Genomic DNA, 13,301 nt, shown 5'->3' on the forward strand with positions numbered 1-13,301 from the left:
GCCATATCTAGTTGAAAATGTAGCTGTTCTGGTTTTTGTTTGGTTTTTGTTTGGTTTTTTTTGTTTTGTTTTTGTTTTTGTTTTTTTTTTTTTTTTTTACATGGAAGAAGGAAACAGGGACTGTATGTCTATAGAAGAAAGAAGGAATGCAGGAGTGTGTTTGCTTGCCTTAGGAAGAAAGGTGTGTCACTGTCTGCTCTTCTGAGAGCTGTTTAGGGAGGGAACAGTAAAGCCTTTCCATTTATGCCTCCTTATTTGGGAAGGATGGTGGGGGGAGAGGAGTGATAATCCAGTAGAAGATGCTGTATAAGAAAGAGTACATGAGGCAACATGTGATCTTAAACAAGTGAAATTAGTGACTGGTGACCCTATCCAGTTCTTACAGTCTAATAGATATGGAGCTCCCTTTCCTCACAAAAACTGCAGCTGTAGCCACGTCTGTATTTGTTCCTTGGTTTCTGGCACATCCTGACTCTGCTTTCTCAGCACCTCTGCAGTTTGTCTCTAAATATGGTATCTCCTTTGGCTTTTAACTTGCTGATTACATCTCTACTGCTACTTACATCATATAGCTAATGCAGTCTGATTGCAGTTCTTCAGCATGCTGCCCTTGGGAATCACAATCAGTATGTACTATCTTGGGGGTAAGATTGCTGTTTGGAGTTTACTCTGTGTAGTTTATATGCCCATTGTACCAAGAACATCTGTTCCTAAATTATTTTTAAAAGAAAATCATAGAATGTTAAGTGGAAAAATATATAAACTGGAGAAAAAACTTCTTACTAAATTGTCAGATTGATTCTACCTAAGCGCCTTGTAAAATTTATTGTAGGTTTTAAGACATAAGCAAACTCAAACTGTGAATTAGCAGGAAGCTTAAAGGAAGCATGTTTTTTCAACCATAACATTGATTTATGAATTGCTTTGTGCTAGCAGACTTGAGTTGTGTCGGACTGAAATTTGTTTTTTATGGTAAAGCCAGGAAAATAATGTATTCATTGCTGCTGCTTGGGTGTCTGCAGAGGAAGCAACACATACAGACTGCTACTACAAATGCAGAATTTGTACTGTTTCATAATATCAAAGTACACCTTTGAGAATTTCACAAGAAAATGTTTAAAAATTTTAATGTTTAATCTCAAAGTTTTGTAATATGAATTTAGAGAAAGGGTCATCCAATTGAATGTGATGGGTCGGCACAGATTATTAAAACTATTAAAGGATACTTTAAATGGTTAAAAATGTCAATTTTGCTGTTTAGGAAGCTTGATGTATAGTTTAATGAAAACTGGTTTCCTAAGTATCTGTTTTTCTTTTAAATCAAACTTTTATCCATGCTTGCAGTGATATCAGCTTGCTTCCTTATCTACCCTGTTTCTCCTATGATCTGCTTACTGGGTAAGGGAATGCAAATATGGTGGTAGTCTAGAGCTGTGTGTGCTCTGCTTGGTCAGTTTGAATGTAACTGCTTATTGCCTGGGTGAGCGCTGCCTTACGGAAGAGGCAGCTGTCCAGCTCTGCTGCTTTTTCCTTCTCTTTGGAGTAGAGGAAAGAACAGGAGTTTGAGCCTCTTGTCTCTACCCAGTGGTTGACTTGCGAGCATGTGTGTTTTGTGTCTGCTGACCTCTGAAATGACATTGAAATCGTCTAAGAGATGCAGAAATTGCTAGAGTGAAGACTGATGGATAGGTAACGTTATCACAGAAATCTTATTTTCCTGGGTTTAAAATGTGTATGGAATGTTAGACAGGTCTTTGATGTGCATGTGAAATACTTGGCCATGTTAAAGCAGTTTCCTTCAGAAATCAGAATAATACTAATTTTCCAGTTTGTTTGTAAGATAAATAGAGCAGAGAATTTGCTTTTTTCTGTAGGAAAAGGCAAGATTTCTGCAAGAAAAAAGATCATTCTTCCCACTATTGTACCATGCTTTAAATGTGGAAAACATAAGTTGAAGGCTATTGATTGCATGCTTTACGTTGTGTAGTGGCTTGGTTCAAAATGGTCCTAGCTTTCAACATTCCTTCAGGATAGTGTTGATTAATGTGAAAATAGCTTTCACTTTGCCACATTATATTGTGGTGTATCCCAGAGCTAAAATTCAGTAAAAATAAGTTATGATTTTTTCAATATTTACTCCAGGACTTCAGCAGGCAAAGAACAAAATTCGTGTTTGTATGTGCATTCCTGTACCATTCAGGATGACAGGACACCACAGTTGAATACTTGTGGTGTTTCTGAAGGACTTCCTATGTATAGCACTGTGCCTTTAAAAAAAAGGGGTTAAAAAAAAAAAGACAGTTGCATCAGAGAAGTTATCAGAAATTAGCGGTTTTTGTCTACACCTTTCTGTGTAGAAAATCACTGCTGAGTTGTCCAAGGAAACCAATGAGAAATACTGGCAAGGAACTAGAGTGTCCTGGATAGATCATGTGGATTTTTAATCTATAGATTTCTTTTTGAAGACTGCTTGTTGACAAATGTTTGATTTCTTTTTTAAATATCATATTACCCATTATATTGGCTTTTAATTTACTACTGTTTGTAGAGAGAGACTAGAATTACCAGTAATCATCTGTCACTTTGAAAACAGGCATGATGGGCATAGGCTGGGTGCACCTTGCAGCTTCATTTCATGTAGTGACTCCTTGTGATACTACTGGAGAATATTAAGATTGTATTTATTATATGACTTGCAAGACACATTTGAGGAGCCTGTTCTGCCTTTTGTGGCAAAACATTTCCTAATATTGGATATATTCTGAAAATATTCTCAAATTTATGGTGATTTAAATTCCACCAGTTTGCCTTTAAGTAATTTAATTTTATCTTTCAGCAGGCCCCGCAGAAGGTTTGGGAAAAATAATACAAAGATTTCCTCAGAAGGACTGGGAGGACACTCCTTTTCCGCAGGGAATAGAGCTGGTAAGTTTGCATTACATTTTGTGATTTTTAGAATTTCTTTCACATACAGTTGGAAGATACATCTGCCTTCACGCAATAATCTGTATTCTCTAACCTGTCAGGGAATGGATAGAAATTATGTGAGTAGAAGGGATAGATAATAGCTTTAGGAATAATAATTTTGGCTAACAGAAGATAATTTATTCTAGTCTGTACCACTAAGTAGGTATTCGTAGAATACAGAAAAAGTTTACCGCAAATTTAGAAACAGTGTATTTAAAATAAATGTTTATTTGTGTCAGTAAGTTTATCATTGACTATGTTTTTAGAAGCATCCTTCAGATGGCAGGTGACTTTTCATTGTCATGTTCAAATAAATACAAATATGTATTTGTATATTGTAGATTTAAAAAAGAATTAAAAATAATATCCCAGTAAACTGGCTTCATTAAAATGCTCAGTCTTTACCCAATATTCTGTCCTTGACAGGTGGCATAATGAGGGCTTACAGAAACGGTGCACTGAACAAGGCCAGTGTACAGTGATCTATTTTAAATGCCCTGTCTGAGAGTTCACTAAGTGCCACTTCTTTTTCTTCCTTGGTCTCGCATTGTGAGATGCAATGAAAAGGTATATCTTACTCATCCGGATCAGGGATTCATTAAACATATGGCTCTCAAAATCCTGCGGAGAAATGAAATACTGTGGTCATGCTCTGCAAATTAGGTTTCTGAGAAGTCAGAGTGAAACTCTTACTGCCGTGAACTTAGGAACTTCTGGGACAGGATGAGCTAGAGAAGGAGATGGCCCGTAGGAAATGTTGCAATAGAAGTCTTTGTACTGTGGGACAAAATCAGCTGCAGAGGACAAAGACACTGACTCTTCACTGAATTTATTACACAGATATAGCAAACATAGCAAGCTTTTACCAGTATGATACCTTTCAGCCGGTGCTCAGCTCACTTGCTGAGTCATAACATGTCATTGGCCATGTGCTGTCTTCTCCAGTGAGAGAGAGAGGAGGGGATCTTGGTGTTTACTCCTTGCTCTCTGGTGTAGCAGAGGCATATGTTATTCACTGTGTGCTGGTGTACGCGACTGGTTGCTCGTTTTCTTCAACAGTGTGGTTTTCATTTCTTCATAGTCAAGCATAAGCCTTATGTTTTGGGGGGATGTCATACATTAATTACTGGTGTAAGCATTATTTCTGATACACGTGATGGATAGTTACAGTGTTTGTGGTACATTTGCGTAATACTACATTTGGCAATGCAGTGCTGTGCTGAAACAATGGAAGCTCCTGCTTTCTCTGAAGTGTTTCTGCTCCTGTTACAACATTATACCACTCTGTATAGCAATTGTTGTTTGCTCTAGCTGGTAATTCTCTACTTAATACATGCCTAGCCAGCATGTGCTTGATGACTGCTGACCGAGTTGAGATAAGTGGCTTTTTTATATAGTACACACAGTTGTAGTTCATTAGAAGAGAAATAAACTTTTGATGCCAAGGCTTGGGGGTGTTTTCTTTTTTTAACCAGTCTCTTGGGGTTGAACTGGGTGGTTTGATCTTGCCTTAAACAACTGCAAAAGTTTGCGTCATACTAAGATTTATTTTGCCATATAAATATTCCTTACCTATTTCAAAGAAACTAATGTGTCTGACTTCCAGTGATGTTTTGAAATAAATGAGCACAGCTTTTCTTAAAGCAGTGAAGCTTCTTAAGTGATATATCTGTACCCAAATGTTATTTCCTATTTAAGTTTAATTGTAGGATGTTAGCACTACAAGAATTACCTTTCTAAAGGAAGACTTTTTTTTTCTTTTCTTGATTGAACAAAACATTATATTTTTGTATCAGTTCTCAAATGACTCGTTAGGCAAAGCCATTAAGACTTCAAACTTCCCAAGTAAAATGAAATCTGATGACTTAAAAGTTAAGGACATCTATTCAGCCAGTTGGCTAAATTTATCAAATTTTGATTTGCTTTCCAAACGTGGTAATAAAATTTTAATTAATTAAGATGGATGAGTTAGAGATATTGCAAAGATCAAGTACTAAAGTAAGTCACTTACGAAAATCAGATTTTGGCAGGATGTTTTTTTCAATGTTTTGAATGAGTGTAGCATGAATCAACATTAATTCATGGAAAGGAAAGAAGAAAAGCTATGTTACCATTTTCTGTTTGTCACCTTAAGGGCAGCTTTAATATCATTAAGAAGGTAACAGGCAAACCTTGGGGAAAAAAAAAGAAAAAGAAGTTAAGAATAGAATAGTTGACATAAATCTATATGAGAATGAAGGTAGACATTTTTATGAATAGCACTTAGTTCTATGAATAATTTTGAGTTAAAAACTTAAGTGTACTTCCTCTCCTTTAAGTGAAGGATCTTTATGGAATTGTATGGTTTCTCTGAAATGGAAAAAAACCAATGGTTTGTATCTGAAAAACATGTTAAGGTCTCTTCACTGTGTTTTCATGAAGGAACAAAAGCCCAAGACTTTTCATGCCTGGCGATAGGATTGAAGGGAGATTTGATTTTTGAGTCTTGGCTTCTGTCAAAGTTAGTTCTTCTGCCATGAATCATGGAGATCTTCAACTGATTATTGGTGAAGATCTCACCCTCCCTCACCCTGCCCCGTTTATAAAGCAACTTATTTGCCTGTGAATTTGGACATTTGGATGTCCAAGTTTTTTTGCCAGATAATACAGGTTGAATAAGATAATTAATCTTGGCAACTAATGGGCGATATGATTTAACAGTTGTCTCCCATTCATGTTAATAACATTTTATGAAACAAGGCTGGAGGGAAGTAGTGGAAAAGACCTATGCCCACCTCCAAAGTTCTAATACCTTAAGATGAAAAATGCCTGTTTGGACCCCTTGTGATCTCCACAGCTTGTAGAGATGCCTTTAGTCCAAGCTCCAGCCAAAAACTAATAGACAAAATCCTGTGAGACTTCTGTGGAGGGCTCTTCTCTTTCACCAACACTGCATGCCCCCTACCCTTCTGGGCTTGAATTCATGTGGTCAGATTTCTGAGACATAAATTAAGATAATGTAGAGAGCAGAGTTGTGCAGGTAATCTTTAAGTTAAATAATAAAAACACTGCAAATAATATTTTTCATTTTGTTGAGGCCATTTTTGAAAAATGGGCTACCATGGGAAAAACTGTGCCTAATGGACCTGCCCATGGCTGAGAACATCTTATCTAGGAAAGATGATGACCCTATTTCAACTTTTACTTTTAGCCTTGACTGTATTTGTAGTTTTGTTAATTTGACACAAATATGTAGAGAATTGGGTCATTATAAAATGTAATTGCAGTTCGAACTTTACTGAGGAGTATTGTATTTGGTGTATATATATATTCTGTGTTAAAGGATTAAGAGTTACTTAAACTTCTTCTATTTTTATGTGTAGCATGTTAGCTATGTTCTGCTCTTGTTTAACAAACACGTAAGTTATAGAATAAACACGTTGTCCAAAATTCAACAGAAATACACTTTATGAAATTTTATTGAAATCAAGTGTTTTAATTTGTCTTCTTAAATAAATTGCATGTCTTCTGGTTGTCAGTGGTAAGTGAGCAAAGCCATGGGTCTCTGTTGAGGGAGAGTTATTGTCAGTAGGTCTCGGTCACTGTATCTTCTTAGAGCTTCCTTCTACTTGTCTGCATCTCATCAAATGATCTAAGGAGATTTTTCTTAATCTTACACTCTTTGCATTTGCCATTTCTCTAATGGCATCACAGCTTTTAGCTTTGTTCTGTTTATAACCAAATACAGAAACTTTGATAAGTGTGCCACCTGCAAATTGCTGTGAAACATACCTGAAGATTTTTGTAATGGATTATTGATCATTACAGTAGCTAGTAAGGGCCCTAACACTTTTTTACCATTTGTTGAATTGTGATATAACTGAGAATAAGGTATGATATTTATTAATATGATATATCATACCTATTGACTTACTTTGAAAGCAGTAAGATGCTCTTCTTTGATTTGCTAGAACTTTTGCGGGCTATTCAAGAGGAATATAGAAAACTTTTTAAAATAATTTCAGCTTGGAATCTGAGCATCTTCAGTTTACTGATAAATAGCAGTCCATCTGCAGTTTACTGACAAATACAAGTCAAAGTGAGTTTTCTCAAGTTTCATGGAAGTGAGCTGACTTTGAGGAGTAAAGAGAGATTTATACTTATTCTTAAAATTAATAATGTATTTGGTTCAGAAAAGTATTTAAGTCATCAATTTCCAAAAGAATGCAGTTAGAACATACCAATCTGATAGTTGCCCCCCCATAATGTTTCAAACGAACATGTTTGGGTATCCTTCTCCATTGTCTGTTTCAGAGAAGTTATTTCGGCTTTACACAGATACAGCTTAAGTTTAAAAATAAACCTCTAAAATCAGCTGAGACATATAGAACAGTTTAAAATTAGGATAATCGAACTTCTTGTTCTTGCTTGTAGAAAGAATCCTTGAGAGAGTATGTTGGTTCAATGAGTTAGCTTTATATTTCTGCATATTTTTCTTATTTATCATCTAGTTTTAATTCTGCTATATACCTTTCTAGACATCATAATTAGTTATACATCAAAGGAGGAAGCTTTGGTATGTAATGTTACACTGTATACTCATTTTTGTCCCAGGGCTAAATTAGCTAAACTAAGTGTCATCTGCATGACTCAGTGTTGGGAGGCTAATGTTAATTAGGCCAATGAAAGTCTTACCTAGAAATAGATACATTGTCTTAAGTTTAAACTAGATATAATGAGTTTGTGCAGTTTGTGAGTAGCAGGGAAGAAAACTTCCCACTATAACCGGTGGTGGTGGTGGTAGTAGTAGTGTCATGAATTAGTAATTTTCATTTCAAGTATGTGCAGGTATAGAAATGAACATGCATTTCTAGACAAGCTAATCACCTCTCCAAATAATTACTTAAATTATAAAGTGTAATTGCAAATTGTAAAAACTGTTATTTAATACAATCCTTTGAAGACAGCTTACACGTATTATGATACTAAGAGAAATGCTTCTTAAGAAAGATTGTATGTGTCCCTTTGAGATCTGGTAGGATGCCTGTTCCCTCCTAGAGGAGGAGGAGTTGGTGTTGTTGGAATGAGCATATTAGTCCTTTGTGTAGAGCCTTATCTCTGTCGTAGATCTTAGCATTTCTGCACCTTTGAGCAGTTTCAGATATGAACTCTTAAATAGACATGAAGTATGTCTTTTATGAAATACTGGATTCAACTTTCGAATTCCAACTAACCTGAGATATGAAAAAAAAAATCAAATGAGAATTAGAAATGGTATTTATGTATTTTCAAAGTATATCTGTATTTTGACCAACCTAGTACATCTCAGTCTTTTGACAAAAAACAACTTCGTAGTCCTGTACAGATTTCTACTTCATGACGACATACGTAACTTACGGGTGACAGCTATACCTCTGAGATCTTAAGTGAATATACACTGCTGTTGGAGCTTCACGACGGGGTTGGGGAGAAGAAAGCTATCAAAAAAACCCCACTAAAACTCAACTAATTTGTCTTCAGAGTTGCATCAAAAACCAGAATTTCTGTCAGTCAGTTGAAGACATATTAAGGTAAACCAGATTTTAAAGTAGTGAACTCCTAAACTTTTGGAGATTCCCAGTGCAGAGTCTCTGAAAATCATTACACATGCTTTCAACAGTAATACTTCTAAAATTCAAGTGGTAATCACTTATTGTTATTTTTGTTTTATCACTTTGGTGTAAGGCATCTTTTCTAGGAAAAACATCTAATACTTGAACATTTTACTACTTATTTAAAATAAGATATAAGAGACAAACTGAGTTGCAGATCAGCCAGTTAAGGCCTGAAGTGATTAAAGTTTTAAGGGGGTTAATCTTTAAATGCTTCAGTCTGAGCTAGCTGATCTGTAAGCCAATTTTTTTGCAACATTAATGCTTTTAAGGACCTGAATAAAGGGTTGTCTGCAGCATCCATTTAACCTTCAGTGTACTTGGTCAGCTGCAGAGATTTTGGTTTTGTGAGCTTTTTTTCTCTTTCCCCTCAAACTTTTTTTACCTTTCAAGAATCATTACATATGTAATTATTTAATGAACAGCTGCATGACAGAGCTCAGTGTAGCACTTAAAAATGTATTGTATTCTTCTTTCATTCTCATTATGTTGCAGTGCAGGTGCTTTCAGCAGCTCGTAGAAAACAGATGATAGCAAAAGTGCAGCTAACTTCTTTATTGGAGTTATGTTATGGGCTCAGTTTATATTCCTTTAACTTGTCTATATTAGCCTCCAGTGGAAATCTTAGAGTGCTGTAAATGTGGTGTATTTTACAGTAATGTCTCTGCTATGCTGTAAAACAGTTATATTCTGGTTTTAGAATCCCACTGCTTTTACTGAGTGGATTTTAGCTCCTGGATTTTATAGACTTGTGGGGTAAAATAATTTGATAGTGAAATCCAATGACTTGTAAGTAGTCCTTGTGTAGCAAAACTTGGTCTTACTTGACTAAAGAGTGTGAAAGGGTGCAATTAATATGTTTTATCCCGTTTTTTTTTTTTTCCCCTGGTTGTTGTTTTTAATTGGAGGGAAAAAAAAAAAGAAGAAAAATGGAACACTTTATAATACAGTCAACATTTTTAGTAAAAATGCTAAAATATTGAAGTGACACCTGTTTGGAATTTCAACTCTGTAATCTTTCCATGGAGATTATTAAAAATAGAGTGTATTAAAGTGTAACCTTTTTTGTAACTATCAAGGTGTTTTAAGATACCTTTTGTTTGTTTGGTTTTTGTTTTTCCACTGAAAGATATTTTACGTTAAATTCTTTTCAAATCTTCTGGGGGAGAAAACCATTTTTAAAAGCTTTCTTAAGAAGTGCAGATGTTTTTAGAATCATAGAATGGTTTGGGTTGGTGTTCTTCATTCTTGGTATCTGTCATCTCCACAAATAACACTTGACTGCATAAGATGGTCTTTTCCTCCTAAGCTTTGTTTGTGATTCAGTATCTGTATTACCTCTCCATAAGTTTTTCTCATCCTCTTCAAAAATTAGAGGAAAGACTGCAACACAGATATTTCTGCAAGTCCCTGCTTGTGGGGTTTTTGCATAAAAGTCAAGCAGAAGAGATTCTGAGACGGACAGTAAAGTCATGTGGTGTTGTAACATTTACAAAACTCTATGAGTATCTTGGTATTTTCAGCTTATAACTAATAGACTTGTCTGTGAGAAGTCTCCTGGAGGCCCTGCTTTTCCTGAAGGTCCTGAAATTTTGATTATTAAATGTTTTTTTGTGTTCCTTGTTAAAAAAAAAAGCTCCATATGTAATGATGGAGATAATGGAGGTACACACTGAATGTAGTAACGCAAATGTGATTATGCTTCGTTTAAATAGTGTTACCATGATGGAACCATATCAGTATCATCATTCTTACTCTTTGAGTTCCTGCTCCTGCAGGTATTTGAGAATGATGTGTATTTCTTCCCCTCAACAGTCCCGTCTGCCTGTGTCCAGCCTGTCTAGGATTGTGGTGTTCTTGCACAGATGTGGCATTTTTCTCTCCCCCTGTGCTTCTCTGAGATTTGAGAGTCTGCAGGATTACGGAGCATTCTTTGTGCTCTTCAGTTTCACAGGGCACAAGACTAGAGTATGTAATACCCTTGGGAATAAGTGGTTTTGCGGCTAGTATGTTTCAGTAAGAATTTTTTTTCCCTATCAGTTTATCCTATTATCTGCATGTAGTCAGTATGAACACATAAACATTTGTGAATATTTTTCATGCTTATTTAGATGAATGGTCAAGACTAAAGAGGGAGAGCAACATGAAACTCAAACACATGGTATGAAGATGGGCTATATCTCTAGAAACCAAAACTGAAGAGCAGAAATCCTAATATATTTCATTTTTTTGAGAGGAAAAGTATGGGCAAGCTTTATTTTTATTTTATTTTTTTAATTCTTTTCAGCTTTATTCTCCTTGAACACTTTATAGAATAGCCTGGTTATGGATGTGCTGTGTCTTTCCCCAGAAATGTTTGTTTGTTTAACTTGGATGAATGCAATACATGACCTTAAAGTGCTGTGTCTGTTTTTGAATAGCTGAATGTGTTCTTAATGTCAGAAGAGGTTCTTTAAGCGACCTATTCCACTTCAGACTAATCATCATTGAAAGTTATTTCAGACTAATTCTATATGAAGACAAATCATGTTTGGAATGCAAGCAACAAAAGAGAAATTTGTCCAGAAAAACACAAACCAGTGTACACTTTAAAGTCAGTTAAAATTACTGTAAGTGCTGTACCTTCTGAGTTTACAGCACTGTTTTGATGTTGTCCCAAATACACAGAAATGAATAGAGGTGTATTTATGTGCACTGTAACATCCAAATCTGTTACTATACAAGACTACTGTTTTCCAGTTGTTTCTTGTGCCATGTGCAGTTGACTGTCCTTGTCTAAGTTAGTAGTATACAGGTGTCAGCATTTCCCCATCTTGGCAAGCAAGAGAGTTGTGGATCTTGAGCTAAGCGTGAATCAGGGAAGTTTAGCTTTTGAAAAAAGGTAATTTTGAGATGGCCAGAGGTTACACATGAGAAGACTTCAGGTAAATAAAAGGAAGAGAATAAGCTGTTTTCCTTGTCCTTTGAGAACAAAGTGAGCCATAGTGAATGGATACTGTAGCAAAGAAGATTTGGTGTAAACAGTAGGAAATGTTTACCTAGATGGAGCTCACTCTGCTTAGAATGAAATTTTTGAGCAGTGTTATTTGTTTATAATGTTAGAGGAACCTATGAGGAATGACTTGTGTGGCAATGAAAATAGTATGGCATGAAAAGGGAATAGCTTGGATAGTCTCCTGAGGTTCTTTTTAGATTTGTTAATCTGAAAAGCTAAGGCTTTTGCGCTCTATCTGCCTGATTATTTGCTCCTGTGCAGAGAGAGATGGTAGTAACTCCTTGAGAAGATACCCAAGTAAGACATCGGAATGGTGATGAGTGAAGAAATCTGTGTGGATTACCATGAGAGATGAGATCTGGTCTTTAGGCATGATTTTCAGATGTTTGTCCTTGCTGGTAACTACTACAAAGAGTTCTTTTTGTCACTGTTGGATCAGGTTCCTGTAACTATCAGAGAGGGAGAGAGGAAATTAAACTTGGACAAGTGTAACAATCCAGTAAGGCATTGAAGTGAAGTACCTCAGAACCACTTACCAATTTGGTGTTTAAAATTCCCATGTTTTATTTCAGCTCGTTATTACAGATGACTATTTGTCAGCCTTCTGTAAGAAATCGGAACTTTTTTACGCTTGAAGTGCTGTAATTTAGGCAGTTTTTTGACTGAAGTTTCTGGGGGTTTTTGTTTGTTTGTTTTGGTTTTTCTGTGTGTTTGTGAAGGGAGCTGAGAATTTGTGTGGTTTTGGAGAGAGCCAGAAAGCAAGACTGTTGTCTATTGAATTTATAACTATATAGCCAGTTGTCACAAAGCTATCCTTTCTAGGGTTGTGTGAAGGAGCAGAAAGGCACATAATGTGCATCTAATCAAATACAATGTATTGGGCTCAATACAAGATTGTGAAATTTGAACTGGGTCATTGAATGTGTTCTGGGAATCCAAAAATAATTTATATGTGAAGTCTATTCCTATGACTGTAAATCAGTTTGGAATGCTTTCTAATAGTTCAAGAAAACAGACTAATGGAAAATAAAGGCTATTTTACATTTTTCTGAACAAATTTCTTAATGGTTTGTGTTTTGTTAAAGCTGATACTTTTTCTGCTAAGAATTTCTAATCAATAGTACTTATAAATCATGATATTCCCCCAATTTGACCAACTTTTAAATTCATACTTTTTATGTAAATTTTGCTATGTTTCACGCAGGTTTTTTCTGCTGGCTTAAGTCATTTCAGTGGTTTAAAGCTTGACTTCCTAAACTTCAAAACTTTTGTGATGCCTTTATACAGTATAAGTGCTTATTTATAATATGTTACAAAAGGTGTATCCTAGTTGTGTTCATTAAAAAAAGAAAAGAAAGAACAGTAATAAATATTAAGATCACCCTTCACAATTTTGCATATTCTGTGTGCCACAGCTCGTTGTATCAGCCCTTGTATTATCCAGTTAGAAGCCAAACAGAAACACTGGTGCAGAGACTTTTTGCTGTTTCCTATTCGTGTAACTCCTGGTTTTCCTTTCTGGACTCTGTACAGGGCAGAGCAGCTGGGTGCTCTAAACATACACCTGACACAAACACTTATGCAGGCTTGGGGAGAAAGCGGCTGATTTCAGTGGTTCAGTGTCTGAGACTGCACCATGCAGAGTCCTAGGGAAAGGAGTTGGAGGCTTATTTCTGATTTTTTTTCAAAAGCAGCATGTTGGCCTCAAG

General features: G+C 35.7%; 1 protein-coding gene across 7 annotated transcripts in view; it reads left to right on the forward strand.

The window, feature by feature from the left end:
• The window catches only part of SBF2 (SET binding factor 2), a 282,365-nt gene that overhangs the window by 48,279 nt on the left and 220,785 nt on the right, over nt 1-13,301 (forward strand). For 4 of the 7 annotated variants that reach the window (XM_075502153.1, XM_075502157.1, XM_075502156.1 and 1 more), the window contains exon 2: nt 2,837-2,925. The exons of 1 other annotated variant lie outside the window; for it this stretch is intronic. In XM_075502153.1, the coding sequence (XP_075358268.1) occupies nt 2,837-2,925 (89 nt within the window). The remainder of the gene's footprint in view (nt 1-2,836; nt 2,926-13,301) is intronic. 2 more of the 7 variants (XM_075502154.1, XM_075502159.1) reach the window with 1 other exon arrangement.

This window comes from Mycteria americana, chromosome 5 (genome assembly GCF_035582795.1).
Source record: "Mycteria americana isolate JAX WOST 10 ecotype Jacksonville Zoo and Gardens chromosome 5, USCA_MyAme_1.0, whole genome shotgun sequence".
Classification (NCBI taxonomy): Eukaryota; Metazoa; Chordata; class Aves; order Ciconiiformes; family Ciconiidae; genus Mycteria; species Mycteria americana.